Source organism: Salvelinus namaycush, chromosome 24 (genome assembly GCF_016432855.1).
Source record: "Salvelinus namaycush isolate Seneca chromosome 24, SaNama_1.0, whole genome shotgun sequence".
NCBI lineage: Eukaryota > Metazoa > Chordata > Actinopteri > Salmoniformes > Salmonidae > Salvelinus > Salvelinus namaycush.
Genome location: NC_052330.1, coordinates 6,211,693 through 6,238,721, shown reverse-complemented (window position 1 = coordinate 6,238,721; position 27,029 = coordinate 6,211,693). Strand labels below are relative to the sequence as shown.

The 27,029-nt window shown below is 40.6% G+C and overlaps 2 protein-coding genes across 2 annotated transcripts in view; one reads left to right on the top strand and one right to left on the bottom strand.

The window, feature by feature from the left end:
• The window catches only part of LOC120019633 (5'-3' exoribonuclease 2-like), a 30,620-nt gene extending 15,406 nt beyond the window's left edge, over positions 1 to 15,214 (top strand). Inside the window, exons 20-30 of the mRNA XM_038962985.1 lie at positions 3,254 to 3,326; positions 3,504 to 3,587; positions 3,908 to 4,005; positions 5,550 to 5,629; positions 5,728 to 5,784; positions 6,568 to 6,636; positions 7,021 to 7,155; positions 7,825 to 7,943; positions 11,366 to 11,435; positions 14,635 to 14,818; positions 14,976 to 15,214. Of these exons, the coding sequence (XP_038818913.1) occupies positions 3,254 to 3,326; positions 3,504 to 3,587; positions 3,908 to 4,005; positions 5,550 to 5,629; positions 5,728 to 5,784; positions 6,568 to 6,636; positions 7,021 to 7,155; positions 7,825 to 7,943; positions 11,366 to 11,435; positions 14,635 to 14,818; positions 14,976 to 15,038 (1,032 nt within the window). The 3' untranslated portion in view covers positions 15,039 to 15,214. The remainder of the gene's footprint in view (positions 1 to 3,253; positions 3,327 to 3,503; positions 3,588 to 3,907; positions 4,006 to 5,549; positions 5,630 to 5,727; positions 5,785 to 6,567; positions 6,637 to 7,020; positions 7,156 to 7,824; positions 7,944 to 11,365; positions 11,436 to 14,634; positions 14,819 to 14,975) is intronic.
• A 1,375-nt stretch (positions 15,215 to 16,589) lies between these two features.
• Positions 16,590 to 17,798, bottom strand: LOC120019605 (homeobox protein Nkx-2.4-like). The gene is made up of 2 exons (XM_038962946.1): positions 17,432 to 17,798; positions 16,590 to 17,230 (listed from the first exon to the last, which is right to left on the bottom strand). Exons 1-2 carry the CDS (start codon positions 17,796 to 17,798, stop codon positions 16,590 to 16,592), a joined length of 1,008 nt encoding a protein of 335 aa, XP_038818874.1.
• Between the last annotated feature and the right edge of the window lie 9,231 nt (positions 17,799 to 27,029).

Here is a 27,029-nt window from a genome sequence, read left to right as displayed (position 1 = left end):
AAGTATTGGGACAAACTCACTTACATTAAAATAGTTTATTTGCTCCCATATTTCGAGCACGCAATGACTACATCAAGCTTATGACGAGACACATTTTTTGGATGCATATGCTGTTTGTTTTGGTTGTTTCAGAGTATATTGTGCCCAATACACATTTATGGTACAGTTGAAGTCGAAAGTTTACATACACCTTAGCCAAATACGTTTAAAACCAGTTTTTAATCCCAGTAAAAATTCCCTGTCTTAGGTCAGTTAGGATCACCACTTTATTTTAAGAATGGGAATTGTCAGAAAAATAGTAGAGAATAATTTCTTTCATCACATTCCCAGTGGGTCAGAAGTTTCCATACACTCAATTAGTATTTGGTAGCATTGCCATTAAATGGTTTAACTTGGGTCAAACGTTTCGGGTAGCCTTCCACAAGCTTCCCACAATAAGTTGGGTGAATTTTGGTCCATTCCTCCTGACAGAGCTGGTGTAACTGAGTCAGGTTTGTAGGCCTCCTTGCTCGCACACACTTTTTCAGTTCTGCCCACAAATGTTCTATTGGGGTTGAGGTCAGGGCTTTGTGATGACCACTCTAATACCTTGACTTAATTGTCCTTAAGCCATTTTGCCACAACTTTGGAAGTATGCTTGGGGTCATTGTCCATTTTGAAGACCCATTTGTGACCAAGCTTTAACTTCCTGACTGATGTCTTGATCTTCCTTCAATATATCCACAATTTTCCCATCCTCATGAGGCCATCTATTTTGTGAAGTGCACCAGTCCCTCCTGCAGCAAAGTACCCCCACAACATGATGCTGCCACCACCGTGCTTCACAGTTGGGATGGTGTTCTTCGGTTTGCAAGCCTCCCCCCCTTTTCCTCCAAACACAACGATGGTCATTATGGCCAAACAGTTCTATTTTTGTTTTATCAGACCAGAGGACATTCCTCCAAAAAGTATGATCTTTGTCCCCATGTGTAGTTGCAAACCAAAGTCTGGCTTTTTTTTTATGGTGGTTTTGGAGCAGTGGCTTCTTCCTTGCTGAGCGGCCTTTCAGGTTATCTATATAGGACTCGTTTTACTGTGGATATACATACTTTTGTACCTGTTTCCTCCAGCATCTTCACAAGGTCCTTTGCTGTTCTGGGACTGATTTTCACTTTTCGCACCAAAGTACGTTCATCTCTAGGAGACAGAACGCGTCTCCTTCCTGAGCGGTATGACGACTGCGTGGTCCCATGGTGTTTATACTTGCGTACTATTGTTTGTACAGATGAACGTGCTACGTTCAGGCATTTGGAAATTGCTCCCAAGGATGAACCAGACTTGTTGAGGTCTACAATTGTTTTTCTGAGGTCTTGGCTGATTTCTTTTGATTTTCCATGATGTCAAGCAAATTGGCACTGAGTTTGAAGGTAGGCCTTGAAATACATCCACAGGTACACCTCCAATTGACTCAAATGATGGCAATTAGCCTATCAGAAGCTTCTAAAGCCATGACATAATTTTCTGGAATTTTCCAAGCTGTTTAAAGGTAAACTTCTGACCCACTGGAATTGTGATACAGTGAAATAATCTTTCTGTAAACAATTGTTGGAAAAATTACTTGTCATGCACAAAGTAGATGTCCTAACTGACTTGCCAAAACTATAGTTTGTAAACAAGACATTTGTGGAGTGGTTGAAAAACGAGTTTTAATGACTCCAACCTAAGTGAATGTAAACTTCCGACTTCAACTGTATATACACTGTGTAATGTATTGTGTAATTTTGGAGTACTTTTATTGTAAATAAGAATAAATGTTATAAACACTTCTACATTAATGTGGATGCTACCATGATTACGGATGAATCGGGAATGAGTGAGAAAGTTAGTCATAGTGTATTTGTGCATTGCTGCGATGTACTTCAGCCACAAGCATTAGTGAGGTCGGGCACTGATGTTGGAACAGGTCTTGTGCTGACGTTGCTTCCAGTAGTGAGGGTTGCGACCGAGGATGATTTTTACACTTCAGCCCTTGGCGGTTCCGTTCTATGAGCTTGTGTGGCCTACCACTAAACGGCTGAGCCGTTGTTGCTCCTAGACATTTCCACTTCACAATAACAGCACTTACACTTGACCGGGGCAGCTCTAGCAGGGCAGAAATTTGACGAAGTGACTTCCTATGTCGGTGCCACGTTGAAAGTCACTGAGCTCTTCAGTGAGGCCATTCTACTGCCAATGTTTGTCTTTGGAGATTGCTTGGCTGTGTGCTTGATTTCTATACACCTGTCAGCAACGGGTGTGGCTGAAATAGTCGAATCCACTCATTTGAAGGGGTGTCTACATATTTTTGTGTATTTATTGAATCATACCCCCCCAAAAATGTCAAAGTTACCTTGTCTGAGAGTATTATGACACCACTGTGGGGCTTTATTGTAATGGTGAGAGGTTAGCATGTCTTGGGTATCACCATTTTTCATGATTAATTCAGGACCATGTGTAATTATGGTAATGTAGAAGTGTTTAGAAATATTTTTTATAATTTCAAATCCAAAGTGCTGGAGTTTCATGATCCAGGCTGTATCACATCCGGCCATGATTGGGAGTCCCATAGGGCGGCGCACAATTGGTTTGGCTTGGGTAGGCCGTCCATTGTAAATAAGAATATGTTCTCTTTTTTTCACCTTATATTTAATCAGGTAGGCTAGTTGAGAACAAGTTCTCATTTACAACTGCGACCTGGCCAAGATGAAGCAAACAACACAGAGTTACACATGGAATAAACAAGCGTACACTCAATAACACAATAGAAAAAAGAGTCTTATATACAGTGTGTGCAAATGGCGTGAGGAGGTAAGTCAATAAATAGGCCATAGTAGCGACGTAATTACAATTTAGCAGATTAACACTGGAGTGATGAGCAGATGTTCAAGTAGTGATACTGGTGTGCAAAAGAGCAGAAAAGTAAATAAAAACAATATGGGGATGAGGTAGGTAGATTGGGTGGGCTATTTACAGATGGGCTATGTACAGCTGCAGCGATCGGTTAGCTGCTCAGATAGCTGATGTTTAAAGTTAGTGCAGGAAATATAAGTCTCTTAACTGACTTGCCTAGTTTTTTAGAAAGTACAGTCCCAATACGTTTGCAGCTCACTGTAAATTATATTGTCTGTGTGGGGTACTATCCAAATAATAGTGTGACCAATGTTGCGATCATATTAGTTGCTACGCTGCTTCTGTTAGTCACTGATTCCCCAACCTGACACTCGTTCTCCAACAGGAGTCCTCAATCATTGATTTCTACCCTGACGACTTTGCCATTGACTTGAATGGAAAGAAGTATGCTTGGCAAGGTAAGTCAACAGATTAATTGACCATTGACCTGAACACCTTGGCATGGCACTGAATGCAGGTCAGTGTGCTTTGCTTGCTCTTCTGGGTTTCGAACGGCTAACACCCAAGCACTACTGCTAATGTAAAAAGAACACTGAAATGCATTAGATTGAATGTGTTTTCACCTTTGTGTGTAGGCGTTGCATTGCTGCCCTTCGTGGATGAGCGCCGGCTCAGGGCAGCCCTGGCTGAAGTCTACCCAAACCTCTCTCCAGAGGAAAGTGAGTAATGGGATTCTTTAACTTCAAGCCACCATTGTAAACCACTCCTTCAGAATATGAATGTTTTAACAGTGGTAGTCACAGTACTTTATTCATGAAATATTTGAAGTGTGAAAACCACTCCTTGAAGATGAATGTGTAAAACTACTTTGTTACTGAAGTATTCCATGTGTGAAGTTTACCAATTGAACACAGGAAGCAATGTCTTCTTGAATGACAGTTGTCAGTGCCGATCAATAGGTTTAATATGTAAAGTACTTCCTTACAGGAATCCTTTTGAATATTGACTTAGTCAGCTGATGTGTTCACTCTTGTTTCAGACAAGAGGAACAGCCTTGGCAGTGATATGCTGTTTGTGGCGAAGTCCCATTCTATCTGTGACTTCATCCAGGAACTGTACCGTGGAGAATCTCACGAGGTATGGCAAGAAAGCAGCATCCCTGCAATTTGATCAACCCATCCTAATATACTCAGTAAAAAAAGAAACGTCCCTTTTTCAGGACCCTGTCTTTCAAAGATAATTCGTAAAAATCCAAATAACTTCACAGATCTTCATTGTAAAGGGTTTAAACAGTGTTTCCCATGCTTGTTCAATGAACCATAAACAATTAATGAACATGCACCTGTGGAATGCTCATTAAGACACTAACAGCTTAGACGGTAGGCAATTAAGGTCACAGTTATGAGAACTTAGGACACTAAAGAGGCCTTTCTACTGACTCTGAAAAACACCAAAAGAAAGATGCCCAGGGTCCCTGCTCATCTGCGTGAATGTGCCTTAGGCATGCTGCAAGGAGGCATGAGGACTGCAGATGTGGTCAGGGCAATAAATTGCAATGTCCGTACTGTGAGACGCCTAAGACAGGACGGACAGCTGATCGTCCTCGCCGTGGCAGACCACGTGTAACAACACCTGCACAGGATCGGTACATCCGAACATCACACCTGCGGGACAGGTACAGGATGGCAACAACTGCCCGAGTTACACCAGGACACAATCCCTCCATCAGTGCTCAGACTGTCCGTAATAGGCTGAGAGAGGCTGGACTGAGGGCTTGTAGGCCTGTTGTAAGGCAGGTCCTCACCAGACATTACTGGCAACACTGTCGCCTATGGGCACAAACCCACTGTCGCTGGACCAGACAGGACTGGCAAAAATTGCTCGCTGACGAGTCTCTGTTTTGTCTCACCATGGGTGATGGCCGGATTCACGTTCATTGTCGAAGGAATGAGCTTTACACCGAGGCCTGTACTCTGGAGCGGGATCGATTTGGAGGTGGAGGGTCCGTCATGGTCTGGGGCGGGTGTCACAGCATCATCGGACTGCACTTGTTGTCATTGCAGGAAATCTCAACGCTGTGCGTTACAGGGAAGACATCCTCCTCCCTCATGTGGTACCCTTCCTGCAGGCTCATCCTGACATGACTCTCCAGCATGACAATGCCACCAGCCATACTGCTCGTTCTGTGCGTGATTTCCTGCAAGACAGGAATGTCAGTTCTGCCATGGCAAGCGAAGAGCCCAGATCTCAATCCCATTGAGCACGTCTGGGACCTGTTAGATTGAAGGGTGAGGGCTAGGGACTGGCAAATATGGTGCAGTCCATGAGGAGGAGATGCACTGCAGTACTTAATGCAGCTGGTGGCCACAACAGAATACTGACTGTTACTTTTGATTTTGACCCGCCCTTTGTTCAGGGACATATTATTCCATTTCTGTTAGTCACATGTCTGTGGAACTTGTTCAGTTTGTCTGTTGTTGAATCTTGTTATGCTCATACAAATATTTACACATGTTTAAGTTTGCTGACAAAACCACAGTTGACTGAGTTTATTTATGTAGTAGAAGTATTAAGAACTCCCTTGAAAACAGTGGCAATTACTGACTGGACTATCCTGGCTAAATACATAAACCATTACATTAAAATGAACTTGAAGTAATATTATGTCCGTTTTACCTCAGGGCACCGAGATGCCAGCTGAACTATGCCATGGAATTCAAGGTATATTAAATCTTGACGGAGACCCTATCCTACCAGATAAGTAAGGAACATCTATTTTCTCAACACTTTTCGATACATTATTCATCCTTCTCTGGAGAGAATCATGGCTAACCTATGTGAAACCGCTTTTGTTCTTAGGCCAGTGGAGTCTCCCATCCCCATGCTACGGGACATTGCACAGAACAGTGCCATTGGGTAAGGGTGGTCTTTTACCTTAGTCACACCAGTTGGTCTTCACAGTTGGGACACGTGCACGTTTGTACAAAGACTGAATTTCCTACAAATGTTCACCTGAAGGGCCAGTTAACAATCCTCAGAGCGATAGTTGTAAGTTCACATTACTGCTTTACGTTATGTGATTGACCTCGACCAGGAGGAGAAATTTAAGGTCATCATCTTCTGTCTGGAACAAATTTCAAGTTTTCCTTCTTCAGTGGTCGACTTCAAATGCTCATTTGCCGCACGATTAAAAAAAAGTCCTTGGATGTAACGACCTGCTCGGCCCTCTGGGGGTCAGCTTCTAAGGAGCTGAGACTCCCTTATTCTCAGTGGGTTTGCGTCCCAAATGGCACCCTATTCCATATGTAGTCCACTACTTTAGACCAGATATAGGGATTCGGGTGCCTTTTGGGACATGGCCTCCCTCATTCACACTGGAAGTAGAGCAAGGCTCATGTCAAAAAACGGAATTGATGATCGATTTAAAATGCCTTGGCTCGCCATTTCTCCTTGGAACAGGATGGTTATTAAATTCTTTGCCAATGCAAGGCTTGGAGTCTGCTTTGCCTGGAGTTTTACCGAAATGGAAACTTTTAAGGGAATCCATCTGAATTAACCAGGATGTTATTGTAAAATATTATTTGTTCCGTCTTCACTAAGGCTTAATACTGCTCAAGTACTGTTTATATATTTTTTGAAACTCTCAAATTCAATTATTCATCAAATGAATTGTTGTAAATTCCTTTTTTGTCTCGGCAGAGTGAAATATAAGGACCCACAGTTTGGAGAGACCTTTGTGTTCAAGGCTGTCATTCTTCATGGAGCAAAGTAAGTTATTATAATGCATTGTTTTATCATTAACATGTTCCCATTGAGTCAGAGCTGTATATTATCTTACACCTTCTGTATGTGCTTAGATACATTGTTCTTTAAGCAATGTTATTTATCTTATGTTATCAAAATACCTATTGCTACACCTTAAAATGGATCTCAATTGAATTTGTACACCGCGTCTGTGATTTTAAAGAACGCAATCCAGTATATTTGTCATTCATCACTCATGTCTCCCTGTCCCCTTTGACAAAGTCATAGTGTATTCATTGTCTTTTTCATTTTTGGTGGATCATGGAGCTCTTTATGACAGTGTGGTGTTTTCTGTTCTGTTTGTTACTGTTTTGTGGGGGGAAAATAAAATGGCTCCTTGTCTCTCAGGATTCCTGCCAAGGTGCTGAAGCCTGGAGACTGGGAGAGGGGTAACCGTGGTAGGGGTAACTGGAGGCCCCAACTGGGCTTCAACTCCAACCGGCAGCAGGTCCATCTGGACCAGTCAGCCTTCAGGGCCCTGGGGTACGTGCACGTCTCTTCAGACTAGACAGCATTGACCATTTTAGACTTGCAGCCAGGCCAACTTGTATGATATCCCTTCAATGGTCACCCTTTGATATATGATATCTAAGCTCTTTAACTTAGTCAGACATTCACAGAAGGCTGTTTGTTTACTGTTACGTTGTTTACAAAGTAAATACAGTTGAACCAAGCTCATGGAAAGTCCAAAAATGGATGTACCAATCCCGGATTGCCTCTTTAAGGAACCTGGGTAATTGAACATCTGGCTGATTCTGGACTGTAGCATGTTCAGGAATGAATTATGCATGCTGCCAAAGAAACATGATATATTCAGAAATGTTTTTGTCCACCAAATCCTTAATTCTGTAATTTAAACAGTTATTTTCCTTGATGGGGCCAAATGGGCAGGTGTTCAGAGACTGGTAATTAAGAAAACCTGGCATAAATTAGTTTTTTTTCTCCCAGTTTGCTTGTGTTGATGTGACAGCAAATGGTTAGTATTAGCAGCTATAATATATAAAAATGTATGTGTAGGCATCTGATGCGTTACTCAATGAAGTAGCCGGCCACATTAGGGTCAGTAGTCAGCTATTTGACTGGCAGCTGGGGCTTAAGGAACAGCCTATAGCTGATGATTTAATATCTGTGACTTACGCTGCATGTTTTCAGTCACAGCATTAACCGACAGCAGCAGGGAGGTGGGCAGTACAGCAACGCTCCACCCCCTGGCAACTACCACCAGGGGAACTACAGCAGGCCCCCCCACAGTGGTGGTGGTCACTTCTCACGTAAGTCCTCTTACACACACACACAGTCAGGCCTTAGACAAACGCAATCACTGCATCTCCCATTTTTTTTTAAATAATAAAAGTCTTTACGTGATCAATGCAGGTGTCGAGTAGTAACTATCTGAAATAGAAGATAGAAAAGCTAGCGAAGATGGACAGTAATCTCAGATCTGAAAAGCCGTTTTTTTTAACTTTCTTACTTGCTGCTACATTTTACTTCCTTTGTCCTCGGCTGACATATTGTACCTCTTCTAAGAATAAAAATAACTATATATTATACAATTAAATGGCCCTTTTGTTCAACACTGGGGAGTTGGAATGGCGTAATCTGGAGGGGGCCGTTCTCTCTCGGTCTCCTAGCCCCTAATCAGAGGCTCCTGGTTGTCCCCAGGCCCCGGTCTCAGCCCCATGCTCCTCTGATAGCAGGGCTCTGCTCAAAGGTAGTACGCTATACAGGGAATAGTGAGCCATTTGGGACGCCGGCTCAGTTCTCCAATTTGACTTTGATGTTCCCATTTGCAAGTTGATGAATAATCTCATCTGGCTGCTGATAGCTTGTGGGGGAGCAGAGGCTATTCCAGTGGCACTTGATGCAAATAAGGCTTTTGGTTTCTTCGGATTGCGGCAGCCTCCCTTGGCCTCTGCTGTTCATCCCTGATGGTAAACTTGCCAATTAGCAGCGTAGGACGGACTTCATCCTCTTTCTTTCTATATTAGTTATTTTGATTAAGGCAATCAGGGTTAATACGCTGGCCCATCTGTGATTGTGGGCCTGTTTCTCTTCAAATTGTCACTTTATGTAATGGTGGGATTTTTAAATTCATGGCCTTCTAATCCTGACGATACAACTCGATACAAGGAATAATAAAATGTAACTGCTTAATTTTAGTATACTGTCCCTTTGACGCTTGTCTTGAATAACCAACGACACAAATATTTTTTCAATAACTTTTTTTTTTTTTTTTTGCTGTTTGAAGCTGGTGTACAAAAGACTCCATTTGAACTTAAGAACGGGAAACATGGAGATGGCGCACGTAGAAAACAGATCTGCCTCTTTTTAGTCTTTCAATGAGTGACAGATCTATAACTTGTTTTCAATGAGAATTAAATCCATAACTCACATTTTCTATTTGAATTTGGTCGGATTGCCCCAAAAGTGACATTGCAGCTTTAAGTCAGTAAGAGGGAAAATTACATCAAATAATTGTAAATGTGTGTGTGTGTATATATTCCCATTCCATCCATAAGAGAATCTAGCAGTTTTAGTCAACCAATTTATAAAAGGATGCACAGATGAACTAGTCTATATATGGTGTGAGACGACATCGGTCCCAACAGCACAATTAGCCAGACAAGTTATTGAGACGAGACTACAAAATGTGACAACTCTGGGACAGTAGGTAGCTCAGCGCTCAAAGGCTTTTGTTGCTGTGAACTGTCTCTCTCAGGGAGGATCCACTAGGTTGTCAGTAATCACCCTGGTCAGGTTGGGGCCTTTTGTGTTGCGTTGGGGGTGGCTCCTGTGTCGCTGTTTACTGATTAGTGGTGCTGGCTGCACTGGGAGACTGCGGGTGGTAATGAGATTGTCGAGTGCTTCTGGACACACTGGCCCCTCTGATAAAAGCCTTCTGGGACGATCCCATTTGATTGGATGTGTGGTAGACTGGAGAGGGTTGAAACCAAAGTTAACTTCCCCTTTCAGCGTGCCACTACCTCCTGCGGTGATGTGTCAACCGGCTGCTTCTGAAACATGCTGCGGGGTTTTGTTGGGCCTAATGAAAACAGCTGCTGTGTAATGACCCAACGGAGAGACACCGCCGGTGGCCATTAGTCTTCTGACGTCCAGTCACGTTGTACTAGCAACTTTGTCACTGCATTATTAGAAGTTGCACTTTTAAGGCATTCTCATGGAATTCAGTTGATTCTAGTTTCAGGCCGAAAGGTCTAGGCATCGAACATTACCAACTGTTGGAAGAAAAAGGGAGTCGGTTTGAGCTAGTTTTTATCCCTTGGGTTAATACAGGGAATGTGAAGTGTACTGGGGGATTTTAGGCATAATCGTTTTGTCTTTTGTGTCACATGGCTTGGAGCTCTAGAGTTTTAGATCTTTGTTAATTAAGGAGATGGACAGGTGTCTAAATTGTAATTTCCTCCTTTGACTGACTGCCGGTCATCAGGACAGAAGACGGATGACAATGTTACCGGAGTATAATTGGGGCCAGAGTGGGTGGTCCTCAATAAGGTTGTTGGTCCACAAGATTATTAACTGTCAAGATTTACAAGTCCACAGATCCAACCTAATCACTTTGTTTGGACAAACCGTTATGCGTTGTTAGTATGTTTCAATTGTACGTAGTTCTTATCTGTAGAATTTTCAATCACTTGACAAACATCTTTGTGGTCAATTTTACTCCACCCCGCAAGTCAGACTAACCAGTCCATATTCTCTTGGCCATCTCAGACCACATTAAACTCTCTCCCCATAACATTGCGCATTGGCCTCAAAGTGAAACGTTCGTTGTGCCAGCCGGCCAAACGCTTATTTCCACAGATATCCTATCCCCTCCTATCAAACATTTTTAACACCAACCTCCAATCCAGGTTTGTAAATGACTGGCTTTTCTTTGCTGAAGTTCTTTTCATTTCACCCCGCCCCCTCTCCTCCCGTCTCAGCCACTCACCAGGCCTGCCCCTATAAACAAACAAGTCCAGGGCTTGCAGCTGGTCATTGCCTTGGCAACAGCGGATCTGGAAGAAGCCGCTCTCGCTACTTTTTAAAAAGTGTGGCTTTGTGAAGGGGCTCGCCGCGATGGAACCAGGGGTACTTGAGTCATCCACAATGCTGCCCGCTGAATGCTTATTTCATTTTGCTGGAGACAAGAAATGCAAATGCAGCATTTTTTCTCTCTTTTCCCCCCACCTCAAATCCTATTGTGGTTTAGTGCTTGAATGGACTTAATTTTATCTTTGTGACTTTCTTTTGATCTGTTTTTAGATTGAAATCTATGGGTTTCATATTGAGGTTAAGGCTGAAGTGAACTGGGTTAATTAACTTTAATACATTTTTTACACACAGTCTGTTGTATGCTAAACCTGAATTTCCGTTTTGATTCGCAAACATTGCATGCAACAGATTTAACTTTCACTCGAAGGGATTGCTTTGGAATGGATTCCTTGGAATCTCACTGTGTCAAACTAGCATTTTCACTAAACAGAAGTCTCCTAGCTGGTTTTATCTATGCAATATGTACTGAGGTGTATAAAAGTGACACTGATGGCAACTCATCAGAACCAAATTCTTAGGTAGGTACACCTTAAGTATTGCTGTTTTTAAAAGGGTGTGTCGCTCTCGATAGGTTAGTAGCGTGTTAGGGACATTGGTTCCCCAGAACCACTTTCTGAATGTCTCTCTTTTGTCACAGATTCCAGGCAGCAGGGTCTTCTAGGGGCACCTCCCCCATTCAACCCTAACCCTGTACAGCAATATCCAAGGTGAGTCTACGGCATTGTCTGCTTTTAATACATAGGCGTGTATTCACAAGGCCTTTCATCCTGGGCAGTGGCATTTATATATACACTTTACAAACTGATGTTGTAGTATTTCTCCAAAGCCCCCACTGCAGCGTAGGAAATTAACCATGGTAGTACTTTTTTTTATTTTTTTATTATTACATATGAGGTTTAGTGTAATATACAGTACCAGTCAAAAGTTTGGACACCTACTCAGTCGAGGGTTTTTATTTTTACTTTTTTCTACATTGTAGAATAATAAAGACATCAACTAGGAATAACACACATGGAATCGTGTAGTAACCAAAAAAGTGTTAAACAAATCAAAATATATTTGAGATTCTTCAAAGTAGCCACCCTTTGCCTTAATGACAGCTTTGCACACTTGGCATTCTCAAAACCAGCTTCATGAGGTAGTCACCTGGAATGCATTTCAATTAACAGGTGTGCCTTGTTCAAAGTTAATTTGTGGATTTTCTTTCCTCAATGCGTTTTGAGCCTATCGAGGTATACAGAAGAGAGCCCTATTTGGTAAAAGACCAAGTTTATATTATGGCAAGAACAGCTCAAATAAGCAAAGAGAAACGACAGTCCATTTAGTTTAAGACCTCAAGGTCAGTCAACTTTGAAAGTTTCTTGAAGTGCAGTCGCAAAAACCATCAAGCGTAATGATGAAACTGGCTCTCATGAGGACCGCCACAGGAAAGTAAGACCCAGAGTTACCTCTGCTGCAGAGTATAAGTTCTTTAGTTACCAGCCTCAGAAATTGCAGCCCAAATTAAATGCTTCAGAGTTCAAGTAACAGACATCTCAACATCGACTGTTCAGAGAAGACTGAATCAGGCCTTTATGGTCGAATTGCTGCAATGAAACCACTACTGAAGGACACCAATAAGAAGAAGAGACTTGCTTGGGCCAAGAAACACGAGCAATGGACATTAGACCGGTGGACATCTGTCCTTTGGTCTGATGAGTCCAAATTAGATTTTTGGTTCCAACTGCCGTGGCTTTGTGACACAGTAGGTGAATGGATGCTCTCCGCATGTATGGTTCCCACTGTGACGCATGGAGGAGGAGGTGCTTTGCTGGTGACACTCAGTGATTTACTTAGAAATCAAGGCACACTTAACCAGCATGGCTACCACAGCATTCTGCAGCGATATGCCATCCCATCTGGTTTGCGCTTAGTGGGACTGTCATTTAATTTTACAACAGAACAATGACCCAAAACACACCTCCAGGCTGTGTATAGGCTATTTGACCAAGAAGGAGAGTGATGGAGTGCTGCATGAGATGACCTGGCCTCCACAATCACCTGACCTCATCCCAATTGAGATGGTTTGGGATGAGTTGGACCGCAGAGTGAAGGAAAAGCAGCCAGCATATGTGGGAACTCCTTCAAGACTGTTGGAAAAGCATTCCAGGTGAAGCTGGTTGAGAGAATGCCAAGAGTGCAAAACTGTCAAGGCAAAGGATGGCTACTTTGAAGAACATCAAATATAAAATGTATTTTGATTTTTTTTAACACTTTTTTTTGGTTACTACATGAGTCCAATTGTGTTTCATAGTTTTGATGTATTCACTATTATTCTACTTTGTAGAAAATGGTAAGAATAAAGAAAAACCCTTGAATGTGTAGGTGTGTCCAAACTTTTGACAGCTACTGTATGTGGTTAGTAGAAAATATTCCAGTGGTTTAGTGGTGACTACGGAGTCACACTTAATGTCCAGGTAGATGACAGGCCTTCCTATATTAGTTGAGCCCACTGGGTTGCACCATGGGGGGGCTTAGAGATGAATTAAGAATTTGGGAGTGCTAAACAAATTTCTCTTGAGGTTTGGCCAACTTAATGAGGCATCACTAATACTGTTCCAGCGGTAACATTTCTGCACCACAGCCACTGTGTCCGCACAGACCCGCCATTGTTTCTGGCTCCAGACCTCTTGAAAGACTAATCAGCTTCTTTGGTTCAACTTTTCAGGCCTACCAGGCCTATTGTGGCTCTCTGTCACCTTAGGTCACTAGTTATTAGTGGGCGAATTGAAAACAGTTTCTTTTAACTACTTATACGAACGGGACCCGAAATGCAACTCATAAGGAACTTTGAGGAGGGATTACAGATTCCAGTGCTCAGTTAAGTCTGGCATTGGGGAAGAATGTGACATGGTTCAATAATGAGGGATGGGCCCCCTCTACGACGGTTTCTACTTTTTCCCTTGGCCTATTGTAGTGAATGAGATGAGACCTTGATGCGGTGGCTTGGCTTATGGATGGACACATTGCTGAGTTGTTATTCATGGAGAGCCACTGTGTGCTCATCACACACAGGAAATGTGGTGTCCTCATTTCAGGGATGAATGCAGTTCATGATTCAAGCCACGTTTAAATGTATGGTTTATTTCATACTCTGGCATGAATTTAATATTCTTATACTCTCAATCATGTGAAATTGGTGGCCCTTTTTTTTTTTAAATTCTGTTATGAATTCAATCTCCAGGTCTATACCAATTAGCAGGGATGTTGCTAGGTCACCACGGTCAATTTGAAGGCTGCATCAATAGAACTTGAAACATATATATTTTCTTTTTGCTCCTGGTCTGGTGCTCTGACATATTTAGACCGAGTAAATGGGTAGGACAAATGCAGGCCTAAAGCCCAAATTGTCCAGCATGGCAAATGTGTTTTGTAGCTGTCAATTAGGAGGAAAGACTGAACTTTCTTTGGAATTCAATACAAAATCTGATTTGTTTATTTGAGTAGGGCCGGGACGATACCAGGATCGCGACACGGAAACAACACGAAGTGGGTTGAACTTTTGTTGGAAACCAACGTTATGTTGTCATCCAGTCACATGTATTTATTTTCCAAACTATGGAACACCATATTTTACATACAGTAGGTTTTTAAAGGACCAAAGATTTTAGTCTTCGTGTTTTAATTTTTGCCATTGAAAAAATATTGCGATACTGGTATCTCTCCGGCCCTATTCATTAGCTAGATGTTTTAACTTCATGTTGAACTAATCTGCATCGTTTTAGAATCAAAGGCAAATTGGCAGTGATGTAGTTTTAGTAATCTTCTACAACATGGCAGTTAAGAACCGAATTGCAATGTAGGAATACAGTCCATAAATTTTAAAATCCAAAATAACAATTCATTGTAATGTTTGTTCCCCCACAGGCAGCAGTATAGTAGTGGTGGTGGGCACGGCTGGGACCGGTCGATGCAGTCCCAGGGAGCTGCCTACCAGCAGAACCTGCAGAGAGGAGGCCATGGAGGGGGGCAGGGTCAGGGGGGCTACCACCAGCAACGTGGTCAGGATGACCGTAGAGGAGACCGCAGAGACGACCGTGGAGGACAACCGGTAACTACATGACTTTGACCATGTCCACCTGACAAGGAGGACACCTCCAGATAATTTATGCATACTATACTCCACTAATGTCTGCCGTCTTTGCTCTTTATGCTTTTATTTACTGTGCAGCCCTTCTGACCGGTTTGGTCCTTTCTGTGTTTTACAGGGATACAGCTCTGGACGGAGTTACCCCTTGCCACCCCCAGCAAGAAGATACAATTGGAGTTAAATTTAGACTTAGATGGGCAGAAGGCGAATATGATTTTTTTTTTTTCGCTATATTTGTCTTTCAGGCTGTTTTACTTATAAGATGTTTTCTTTTAATAATACCAATAATGTTCTTATGTACTGAATTTTTAAGAGTAATGCCTGTACAACTTGTGAAATACAAGTGAGTCAAGACAATTGTGTCATTGTCAGTTTGTTTGTAACGTTGATATTGACCCCTCTAATTTAGATTACCTTCATATTTTATTTCAAATTTTCATAAATGGCCAAATTTAAACTATTCAGCTATTTGCATCACAAACCTTACATTTTTCAAATCATAATTCCTCTATCAATTCTCACAATCGCCATAAGCTTTCTGATGTGAAGCATTCATTGAAAAATGTAAACTAAATATTCCTAAATCATGAACATGGCAAATCTTTAGACAATAGTTTAATTATTTTCGAATATTTTTTTGTTTTTTTTGTCAATTCAAAATTCCTTAGCAGTTGCTAAGCTCCATAGCGGCTTTGTTTGAGACATAATTACATAGCCTAATCAAAAAACATATTTCATTTCCTACCGGTTTTAATAAATCAGTCTTTCCCAGTTTCACAGGTACAGAAGCCCCTTTATTTAATGCGGACCCTATTATTATAAAGTAGGCAAATTTATCACTAATAGTTAGCATTTTTGCTTGCTTATATTTCAAATGTTCAAATCAAAGAGCCCACGAATAACAAATTATATTTATTGAAAATTTGAAAAAAACAATTGAGCTCAGTTGTTACAGTAGTTTGGAAATTCTCGCCTTTCATCTTTGTCTTACATTGTTTGCCCAAATCAGTCGCAGTCCAATTTTAAATATCCTGCAAATAGTCTTGCATTTTAGGACTTTATCATGCTATAGACTACGTGCTTAAATATGTTTACTTAACCAGGCCTGCTTGTAACGGCAAGAAATATTGGAATTTATATTTGTTGACTCTTTTTCGTTCAATAATTGGGTGATAAGAACTAATAACAAATGTAATTGCATTAGGCCAACGTCTTCATCAAAATTGATATGCTTACATGTCAAGCGATTTATTGTTAGTTAAACTGGATTGTGATTTGTTTTTATGTATGCTATGCATCAATCACATTTGTAATTTACAAAAAATGATCGAACAAATGTTTCGTTTAAAAACAATCACTGTCACATGAAATGTGTTAACTATATATACAGTTCAGGTTCATTAATCGAAATATTACAATACTTTGGCCTGATACCCTCAATGTGTCCTTTTAAAGAATTTAATTCCATACAAATAAAACTTCACTCCCTTAACACCGTCACCGAGTGCTTGGAGTCTAATTTTGATCAAATACTCTTCATCAAAAGTAAAACACGCACGGTCGACTTTCTTAAAAATAGGTGGTCTATGCACCTCTCAAATGTCAAGGAAGTATGGTGCTTCTGTTGTCCATGTCACCAACGACCACTGTCCTTCCCGATGTTTTTGTTCGTCTTAAAATCCACTTCACGTGTTCTCCAGAATGAAAATGTAAAATGGCAGGTTTCTCCCTTTTACCAAGTTCTGCCATAAAGCAGGTTTGAACTGACCATGTTATTGGTGTACTCGATGAGACCCGCGTCAGTCTGAGCCATGTTTATCTGGCTGTGTAGAATAGGGGAACTGGGGGACATTTCCTCCAGTTCTTCGGATGATAACGGATTATTCACCTGCTGGTTATGGTGATTGACCACCGCACTGCCCGATGCCGTCATCGCACCACCGGACACGTTCTGCTGCTGCTGCACCTGCTGATGCCCAGACGTCGGTATGCTTGACCCGTTCTGGCATGGTTTGCCATCCTTCACGAGAACCGGGACTGCTACCCGCCTCGGTGACTGTTGCTGTGGGCACACACTGCCGTTCTCCTGTTGAATCTGCTGGTTCGCTTTGTCCTTTGCTTGGCGTTTCATTTTGTACCTGTGGTTCTGAAACCAAATTTTTACCTGGGTCGGCGTCAGGTGGATCATGCTTGCCAGGTGTTCTCTCTCGGGTGCCGACAGGTATTTCTGCTGCTTAAAGCGCCTCTCCAGCTCGTACACCTGGGCCTGAGAGAACAACACCCGTCGTTTTCTCCTGGGCGCAGAGTGTAAGGTGACCATGGATTTGGTAGGATCCATCCCTGCCAACGTCCCCATCCCGGTCATGTTCATCCCTGTGGAAGCCCCCATGAATCTAGAAACTTTAATGGAACAGAGTTAAATAAATGAATATTAGACACCGGTTAGAATTATTTGAATTTAATCGTGGTGCGCAATGCAATTATCCACCATTTCAAGTTGTGGTATACATTTAAGTTATTCAAAACGAATTGCATTTCTTAAAAGTAACATCATAGGCTACTTATTCAACTTACTTGTTGGGTAGCGGGGTTCGGTGTTTGCGCTATACCATGCAGTTGCTGCTGCGCCGTTTCTCATTGTGTCTTGGTAAGACGGGAGGTCTCCCATATTCCCGATGCTCCCATTACAGTAGCCTCCAATGGCACTGGAAAATTGGGAGACGCTGTGTGGCATGTGATAGGTGCTCGCCACCCCGGTGTTATGGCACATGGAATGCTGCTGGATGCCTGGTTGAGACACCTGAGTTTGTCGGTATGCGCCCAGCGAAGACGCGAGGTTCCCTGTACTGTCCATGCCTCCAAACTTTCTGTAGGTCTCCTCGATCGGGCTTAAAATATCTGTCACTGAGAAAGGAGTTGAGTGCTTTGGGCTCAAGGACATGGTTTAGCCCGCAGGTGAATTTGGCTGAACGCGGAACAAGTCCGACCGTAGTGTCTCTATTGCAGGACACCTACAAGAGTACTTGTGAGTCCGTCTGAGATTTCTAATGGGTCGCCTTGGAGAAGGAGGGGAGCCTTGGGCGCTCTTGTCTTGACTCTAGCCAGGCGCCAGGTTTACGACAAACACGAGGGGCGGAGCAACGAGCCAAACAAGCCAACAATGGGCATTGACATTTTAACCGGGTAATTTAGGAACATTTTACTTTTGAGTTAAGATAAGCAAGATGCCATTTAGATGGTTTAAACGTCAACTTAATAAATACCTGTGATATGGAACTAATTCAAAAAGTATATATTTTTTGATTCTTTGGTCGGATTTCAAGTGAGGCAATGGGCTATAGTTTAGGTGCATTCGGGTAAAGCTGTTGCTCCAGCCAAAAAATAAAATAGCAACCTTTTTCTAAACTCGAGAGCTCTTCGAACAGACACGAGAGACCGAATCAGAGACCGAATCAGGCACCACAATGAAGACTTTCTTTCACCATCCAACCTGTCACATTCTGCTCATTTTGCGTTTAAGGGTGTGATTATATTTATTTTTCCAATGACAAATTGGTAGGCTTGCATTACCCCATACAATAACGATCATAAAAATTATATAATTTTTGCTTCTTTACAAAATGTAATCAGACAATACAATGGATTAGTATTAAAATAATACTTTATTCAAATCATATTTAGATGTGAAAATAACCAACCCCATGTTATTAATCGCGTTTAATGGGTCACTCATTGGAAGACAAAAATTCCCCTTTTGCTTACTTGTGCAGTCATCCTGGTACTTTCCAATTAGGCCTATTTAATTGTGGACATGGGAACGGATAGAGTAGCCTATGGCACAATGTCCTACACCGCAAAGATGGCATGGATTCAAATCAATGTTCAGTCCTTGATGTGAACGAGATTCATCAAAGACAATTAAATGTGTATTAAGTCCTTATCTATTTTAAAATCAAAAAGATGGATCGCCAGTAGCATGCTAATTGAGTTAATAACTCATTGTTGCCATTTACTTTGATCTATAATGGTCATTTATCTCTGGTAGACCACCGGACAAAGGCTGGTTGAATCAACGTTGCTTCCATGTCATTTAAACAACAAAATGTGTGTGACCTTGAATGAAGATGGAGAAGTTATTGGACTTCTAAAAAGTTGTCAACATAAGCGAATATTTATTTTTTACCGAACTTTTAACCTAAATCCAATGACATGGTGACATTTGTTGATTTCACATTGAATTAATATAAGTTGACAGCTCAACCAAAAACGGTATTTAAACTGACGTCTGTGCCCAGTGAGAAACGAGTTCACCTGCTCATCCAATGCTTCAGAGGTAGGCTATGCGAGCCGCATGCAGGCTAATCTGAACAATTAAAAAATGTAGGCCTTACGGTGATTTCGCGATTTAAGTTACTATAAAACTGTCTAAATCATTTTAGGCTACCTCGAATGTTTGAGAGGTATTAACTTGACAACAGGTGAATTGATTTCCGTGACAAAAGATCATTTCAATCTGTTTTAAATGAATTATACTTGATATAATTTCTTATCCTTGCAGATAGCGGTAGTCTATATGCTAAAGTCCCTGTGGCAGAAAGAGATGGCAAGGCCAGGGAATGACATGTGTGCAGCCCACACACTGATGCATGTTGAAACTTTTTTTTTTTTTTTTGAATTTAAGAATTGTTTTGTGAATGAGAATTTTTCAGATTTTAGGCCAAGTATGGTAATCAAATCATATAAAACGTATTTTCTTGATAAATGGCCTTGTCTCGGTCTTGATTCTGTATGATAGGCGATCTTGCTTAGTCAAGATGTAGGTTTAGGCATTTTTTCTGCAGACCACTTTTTAAAATTCTGATTGGCTATAGCCTAATTTATCAACTATTTAATTGGGATACCATTTTGCTCTTTAATTTTTGTTAGGCCTAGGCTACATCAAAGTTTTCAGCCTAGCACAATTGTAGCATCGGCTATAATGCTCATTGTTAAAATATGTTCAGATCGGATAAAATCTTAGTTGTCTGCTTTCCATAATGCATCTGTTGAATGAGCCATATAATTCATAATAACCGAATTGTATTGTGGTGGATGGCTCTTTTCGGTCTTTTTCCTGGATGTAGCCCCATGCAAATAACCAAACCGCTCAACCTCGTGGACCTTTCAAAGGGTATGGTTATGGGCTCCTGCACTCAAATTTCTTCCATTCCAACTACGTTCCCATTATCATGACTGCATGGGGAAGCATTCGATAACAAAAATAGCAATGACTTCGGTCTTTCTATTGAAACTTGCATGTCTCGGGACCATAAATACATAGGCCTATATTCACAAAATGTTCTTCGATTTTATGTACACTATCGCTTGTGCTGGTATATAGCATGAAAAGGGAATCTTTCCAGCTCGGGTCTGTTGAATTCCAGCTTATTGCAGGTAACTTGTATTTGTCTTAATGATGTTTTCATTTACTGTAACTTTTGAATGAATACCTGATCAATGTTAATTCAACCGGTAAAATTAGACTCAAATGGTTATGATAGATTGGTGTTCCATAACCTAATCGTTGGTGTAGCTATGGAAAACAGGATAATTACGGTGCTTCTTCACATGTTACATCATCATATATATATATATATATATATATCCTAGGAAGCATAAGACAAACCCAAAATAGGTCAAAATCGTAGCCTATAGGAATTTATTTGCGTGTTATTACATTATTAGGCTACATCATTATAGAAATATCTATAGACATAACTTTCGTTGAATAAGTTTCATATTATTAATCAAGTCCAAGTAATGTTCCATTTAGACTACATACTGTTTTGCACTAGCTCGTAAATCCAATATCACTTGTAATCAGATCAACATGTGCACCATAACTGATATAGTACAAAGCACGACAGACATTTTGATTGGGAAAGAACATAGGAGACACTCGAGCACTAATCAGAACAATCACCCTTAATGATATAGGCCTATGTTTGGACGTCAAATCATATTTTTTTGCTTTCCAGCATTGACCGATTCTCTTGAGGTGACTGTGGCCTTCAGTAACTAACTATAGTGTGAATTCTGAACGATCTTTGAATTGTGTTAACGTTGTGCTATTTACTAGCTCTATAATTTTGCATCACCTCTCTATCCTCCATAAACGCACAGCCTACTTGCATATCAAACATTTTGAGATAATAAACAAAAAACGCAAGCAACTCTTTTGAGGTTATATTTGAAAAGATCCCGAACGTCTTGGAGTAGAGGGATGGCATATTTGCTATCAATGGGGCACTTGATGCATTCCGCCATCACTGGCTCAATAACATGAGAGAGATTTGGAGAGGTCAGTAAAGGGGTTCAGCGCTTAGAGTGAGGGCCCGGGTCCTGAACCGTTCCAGCTAACGCACCGGAGATGTAAGTGAAGCAAATGAGCTTGTGTGGAGTCCGTGCTTGTTAACCCAATTCAACAAAATGAAAAGCTATGATCTCAACTTTCATGTCACGGCGAGGGCAACAAGAAAGAAACAAGATGGATGGAAATTATTCACCGGAGTATTTTTGTAGCAAACACTGTTCGACGGTTTCAGAATGTTGGACAATTGTGGTATATTCCTTTCTCAGGCGAAACACTTACAGAAGTGGAATCCCAGCTCTTCGCAAGACAAATGGCAGCTGTATTAAGCTACGGGCCAGTGCTGCAAACTACCAAAGGCATCGAATCGTGTTGCAACAGCGTACCGGACGATGGAAAAGGCCCCCATGACCACAATCAACCTGTAGGCCTGCTCTCTTTGTTTGGGCAATGCCTTATGAACGATTACTTAATTTCAATTAAACCAAAAGCTGTGGGTATTGGCTCAACGGAGGGCCTAGGCTATGTTTGCCGATGACACTGTCTGACAATATTGTAAACAATGACAATATGTTTCAAAAGAGAAGTCACATTTACATATTAAGGTTCCACGGCAGGTGCACCGTTGCTATCGCTTGGAGGTAGGCTAGCCTATAAACCCTATCAAAATAGGTTTTTGAGCATGCACGAGAAAAATCGCGTTGGTGGTCTGGAGAGTGCAGGGGTAGCCTAAATTAATAAATCAAGAATTGGAATATGAATTTATTTGATACAGTGGTGAAATAAGTATAGTCTACTAATCTTCATTTTGACATTCAGAAGAAACGTCATGGCACGATGAAACGTCAGGCCTAGTCATTGCTTTGCAATCGAATGTAGGCTAGCCTGTCACCGAAGAATTATGGATAATAGGGAATTGTTTTAGCTTATTACGTATAAATATATTATCTCATAAACATTTTGTAATATTTTTAATTGATGTAACGGAAGCACTTCGGTAACTTGTAAAGAGCATTTTAAGCATTGCGAAGAAAAAGTTGTATTATAGACACCATTGATGCCTACTGTGCGCCATCTTTTCCAGAAAATTGTATAGGCTGTATACTCACTATATAAAGTACTGGCAGCATAATTACTACTATCCTACTGTAGCAAATAATACTATTATAGACTTATTATTAGAAGTAGATAGCATCTTTTTCTCAAGCTTTCGGCCCAAGGGCGGCTTTAATTGATTGCTTTATTGTATTTAGATTTCGCCAATGTGAATTTCAGATTATTGCACCAAACTGTTTAATCTTCTTTCATGAGTAGCAGAGATGAAGTGATCAACGTGTGTGCCAAGCCTCCTCAGTCAAGACCCTCTCATCCACTCCAGTATTATTTGTATTTTAATTCATGTTTCTTATTTTATAAATTAAATTATGCTTATATGTTTTAAGGGGGACGGGGGCTTTAGCATTGGACCAAGTGTGGATTTATAGTGTATTTATTAAAAGTGCGATTTGATGATATCAGCAGCCGATGTGATCAAATAAATTATCGTACATAGGCCTAATACTTTAGATAGTTGGGAGGTATTTATTCTAGCAGAATAAATATAAATATTTATATATACAGCTTATATATACACCAAGAAATGTCGTGCATTATCAAAACTGAAACTTTACGGTTCTAAGCAAATGTTCTTTGTGCATTTTAACTCTTTTTTTTTTATGTAAAAAAAAATAATATTTGGAAGTGAAATTGGTGAAATGCCATAATCTTTTTGTAAACGGGTTTAACCCCCCTTAGTTTATCCTGTCCTTTGTTTTATTGTCGTTATTACAAATCTTGGAAGCGACTGACACGTTCGTCTATCCAGTCGGTTATTTATTTGGGTCTGTTCCTCGAAAAGAGTGCCTTTTGCGTCCCTTTTGATATTTTAAGTAGAAACCATGCACCAATATTTTATTTTAGAAACCTGTTATATTAACTGAAGTCCCCTTTAATATAGACCACAGAGCATTTTAATTAATCAGATTTGTTATATGAACAAAGGCTTGCTAAAGTGCCCTCCGTCAACCCTGTGTCACTTCTAGGAAGATTTTAACCCATTTAATCCCCACATTGTAAAGTGTCTCCATCATTGTAAAGCACTAGTTATTTTGTTGCTTTGACAAAGTCATTTCTGAAGATTATTATTTAGGTTATTTCAGATGATCAGTGAGTCATTTAAGTCTGTCCCGCATTTTAAGGTCAACCCTGTAATGTGAACTAAACTCTAGTTTTCAATAATATCCGCTTTAGCCGATATCCGCATAGCTGATGTTGGAGGTGGAACTGCTTTAGAGCTGTCAAATCCCACAAGCGGAGATTGCCATTGGCTGCACTGAGTCGCATTAAGAGAAATCTCATGCAGCCTTACTTCCAAATTTGAACACTGGAATGTGAGAAGTCATCTACACCTTGATTAGGATGAAAGAAATCCTCATTATTTTTGTTGAATGATTTTACAATTGGAGCGTAGTAGTGGGGAGCACAGTAGTGGGGCAGGTGTGGCTTAGCGAGAATGATCGCTAGAGCAGCTGCTCACCGATTTGATGGCTCCAGCACAGTTCCACCGCTGACATCGCCAAACATCCGCTATGCTGGGTGTCTGCTATCGCAGGTTAACGCTTGATCTGATTGAATCTAGGCCTAATAAAACATGTTTTTTTCAAAAGAAACATTGCACATCTAATAGTGAAATCATAGTGTAAAAGCGGTGAGCTAGTTCTACTATTTTATGGCCAGACAGGTCACCCGTGAAACAAATCAGTGTTAGACGTCCATACACGTCTGAGGACGTCGGGAGATGTCATGGAAACCGTCCACTAGGGGCAACAATGAGCACTGTTACCTTCAAGTAGGTTTCGGTTTTTCTAGGGCGTTGTGGAACGGGGATGACGGACAGGAGTAAGGATCCTCTGATTCCAAAGGTTGCATGTTGGAATCCAGCGATAGAAATTCGTTTTTAAAATATTTTTGTTTTATCCCAAACCTTAACCCTTACCTTAACCATTCAGAGTTAATGCCTAACCTTAAGAATTCTGAGTTAATGCCTAAACTTAACCTTAACTTAACTGTTATGGTCAACCCAGTTACTTTATTTGGCACTTAAAAGGCACTTACTGCAGATATATATATATATTTTTTTTTTACCAAGTTACACTTCTCAAAAGGCACAGGAATAGTGGATCGACCCATTTGTTATTCATCCATATCAAAATCTTCATCCACCTATGATCTCAAAAGAAAAATGAATGTTATAGGGTATTGTATTTGAAATGCACCAGCAATCACTAAATAGCCTAGTAAGCTGTTAGACTAGTCGTACCAATGATGATAATGATGACGATAGGCCCATAGCCTATATACACCTATACTGTGGCTATATAGCCTATCACAAGGCCATCTTTCTCATGTGTTTCTATGACACACAAACCAATATCAGGTCCAATCACCTAAAGATCACACACGTCAATTTGATGACATTCTATTGGCAAGCTTCTATCGTGACTTCAAAAGGAGGTAATATAGACCAATTTCCAGTTCTGTGTATTTCTCCATATAACCCTCCCCAGATGCTGGATGCCAGACATCCCAGCCCAAATGCACAACAGCTCTTTGATAGTCTATGTTTAGTCTTTTTATTTATTTATTTGACATTTTGAGGCAAAGCATCAATACTGGATTGATAGGGAATGTGGATGTTCATGTATTCTATACCACTTTCTTCAATGTCTTTGTTAAGCCAATAAATGGTTTATATTATAGAAAATATAAACGTATATGTGCGTATATACTGTATAAACATGTTCTATTGTGATTCTTTCCCCTATTGCCAAAACAAATTGAGAGCTACTGTAGTGAAATATTTATCCATTCTTATTCCTGCACATGTGGCTAGAAAACATCTGTACAAAACAAAGATCCAATGAATATGAATCTGCTGTCTATAATTAAAGGGCCACTTGGAAAGACATGAATATGCAAAGACATCCACCGAGAACAAGGAAGATGTTTGCATTCTGGGAAGAAGACCACTTCGCTGGACATGGCTGATCCTTGCCCTGGTGTATTGTGCATGCACTTGAAATTAACTGTGATTGTGCCTTTGATGTGAGTCATTGTATCATGCTGGCCAATTTAGAGTTTGCAGATACCGGGTGTAATATGACGGCTGTACACTACAGCCTCACACAGCTGAGCCATAGCCCATAGCATACTGTGAGGAGCACAAGAATAGTCTGTAAGATTTACTTCTGTTCTATGGTCATATGTATATTAAACTAAAATATAAAAGAAACATGCAACAATTTCAAAGATTTTACTGAGTTACATTTCATATAAATAAATCAGTCAATTGAAATAAATTCATTAGGCCCTGATCTATGGATTCCACATGACCGGGCAGGGTTGCAGGCATGGGTGGGCCTTGTAGGGCATAGAATGACGTTGGAGGCAGCTTATGGTAGAGAAATGAACATTCAATTCTCTGGCAACAGCTCTGGTGTACATTCCTGCAGTCAGCATGCCAATTGCACGCTCCCTCAAAACTTGAGACATCTGTGTTGTGTGACAAAACTGCACATTTTAGAGTGGCCTTTTATTGTCCCCAACACAAGGTGCATCTGTGTAATGACTATGCTGTTTAATCAGCTTCTTGGTATGCCACACCTGCCAGGTGGATGGATTATCTTGGCAAAGGAGAAATGCTCACTAACAACAATGTAAACAAATTTGTGCACAAATTTTGAGAGAAGTAAACTTTTTGTGCTTATTGAACATTTCTGGGATTTTTTTATTACAGATCATGAAACATGGGATCAATACTTTACATGTTGTGTTTATGTTTTTGTTCAGTGTAGGATATACCCATTGACTCTTGAAGAATATACCTCATAAATGCCTTATTAGCATAGTACAACTTTATATGCTGATGATATAATAATTATGTCACGTTGAATATAATGTAATATGTAATATGTATATAATGTAATGATTACAATGTAATATGTAATACGATGGATATTATCACTATTTCAATCAAGTTATTCAGGCGTAGTACGACTTTCTGCCGCTTGATCTAATACACTGTAATAAAAAGCACAGTCACAAAGTGTCCAACAGCGAGTATAAAGATAAGTGGCACTTTGCAGTGTTGGTATCTCAATTAAATTGATTTTCTCTGGCCAATTCTTTAGAAGTGTACGTCACAATTACATTTAGCAGACCACATAAACACTCAGGAGAGTGATTGCATTTTCATCTAAATCACCCATATCCCTGTCCCAGATAACTGAAGAAGATTGCCCTCTGCGGATCATGAGAAATGCAGTATTTGAAATGAGGCATTGGTATTATGAGACGAATCACGTTGTGTGTTCTCTTTTGTGTTAAGGAGACACAGTCATTAGGGTGTGAAAAGACAGTTAAAGCGGATTTCCACCCACCTGGCAGACCAGTTCCCGACAGTTTATCCCTCCTGTGAGAGACATCATTAATACTCCCGATGTCTATAGGCTGTAATGATTTTAGTTCTTATGTTATATGGAGGATCTCCCAATAGAACCCTTGGCAAATAGACTCTGACCTCTATGTGGTTAATTGCATCCTAAGATCTTTTTTTTTTTGTCAGGGCCATTCCCTCAATGTGTTGTCCCTTGTGTGACTCCCTACGTATTATCATTAGAGTTCCTAGCAGTGAAGCTGTAGGAAAACTAGTACTATTTTGCCCAGGTTCTTCTGCCGTTACTTCCTCACTATAATACAACCTTTTATACTGGGTAAAGGGTGCTC

Coding starts and splice junctions, on each gene's coding strand:
- LOC120019605 (XM_038962946.1), bottom strand. CDS start 17,798: ATGTCCTTGAGCCCAAAGCACTCAACTCCTTTCTCAGTGACAGATATT. Junction 17,231..17,431: donor CGAACCCCGCTACCCAACAA/GTAAGTTGAATA, acceptor GGGCTTCCACAG/GGATGAACATGACCGGGATG.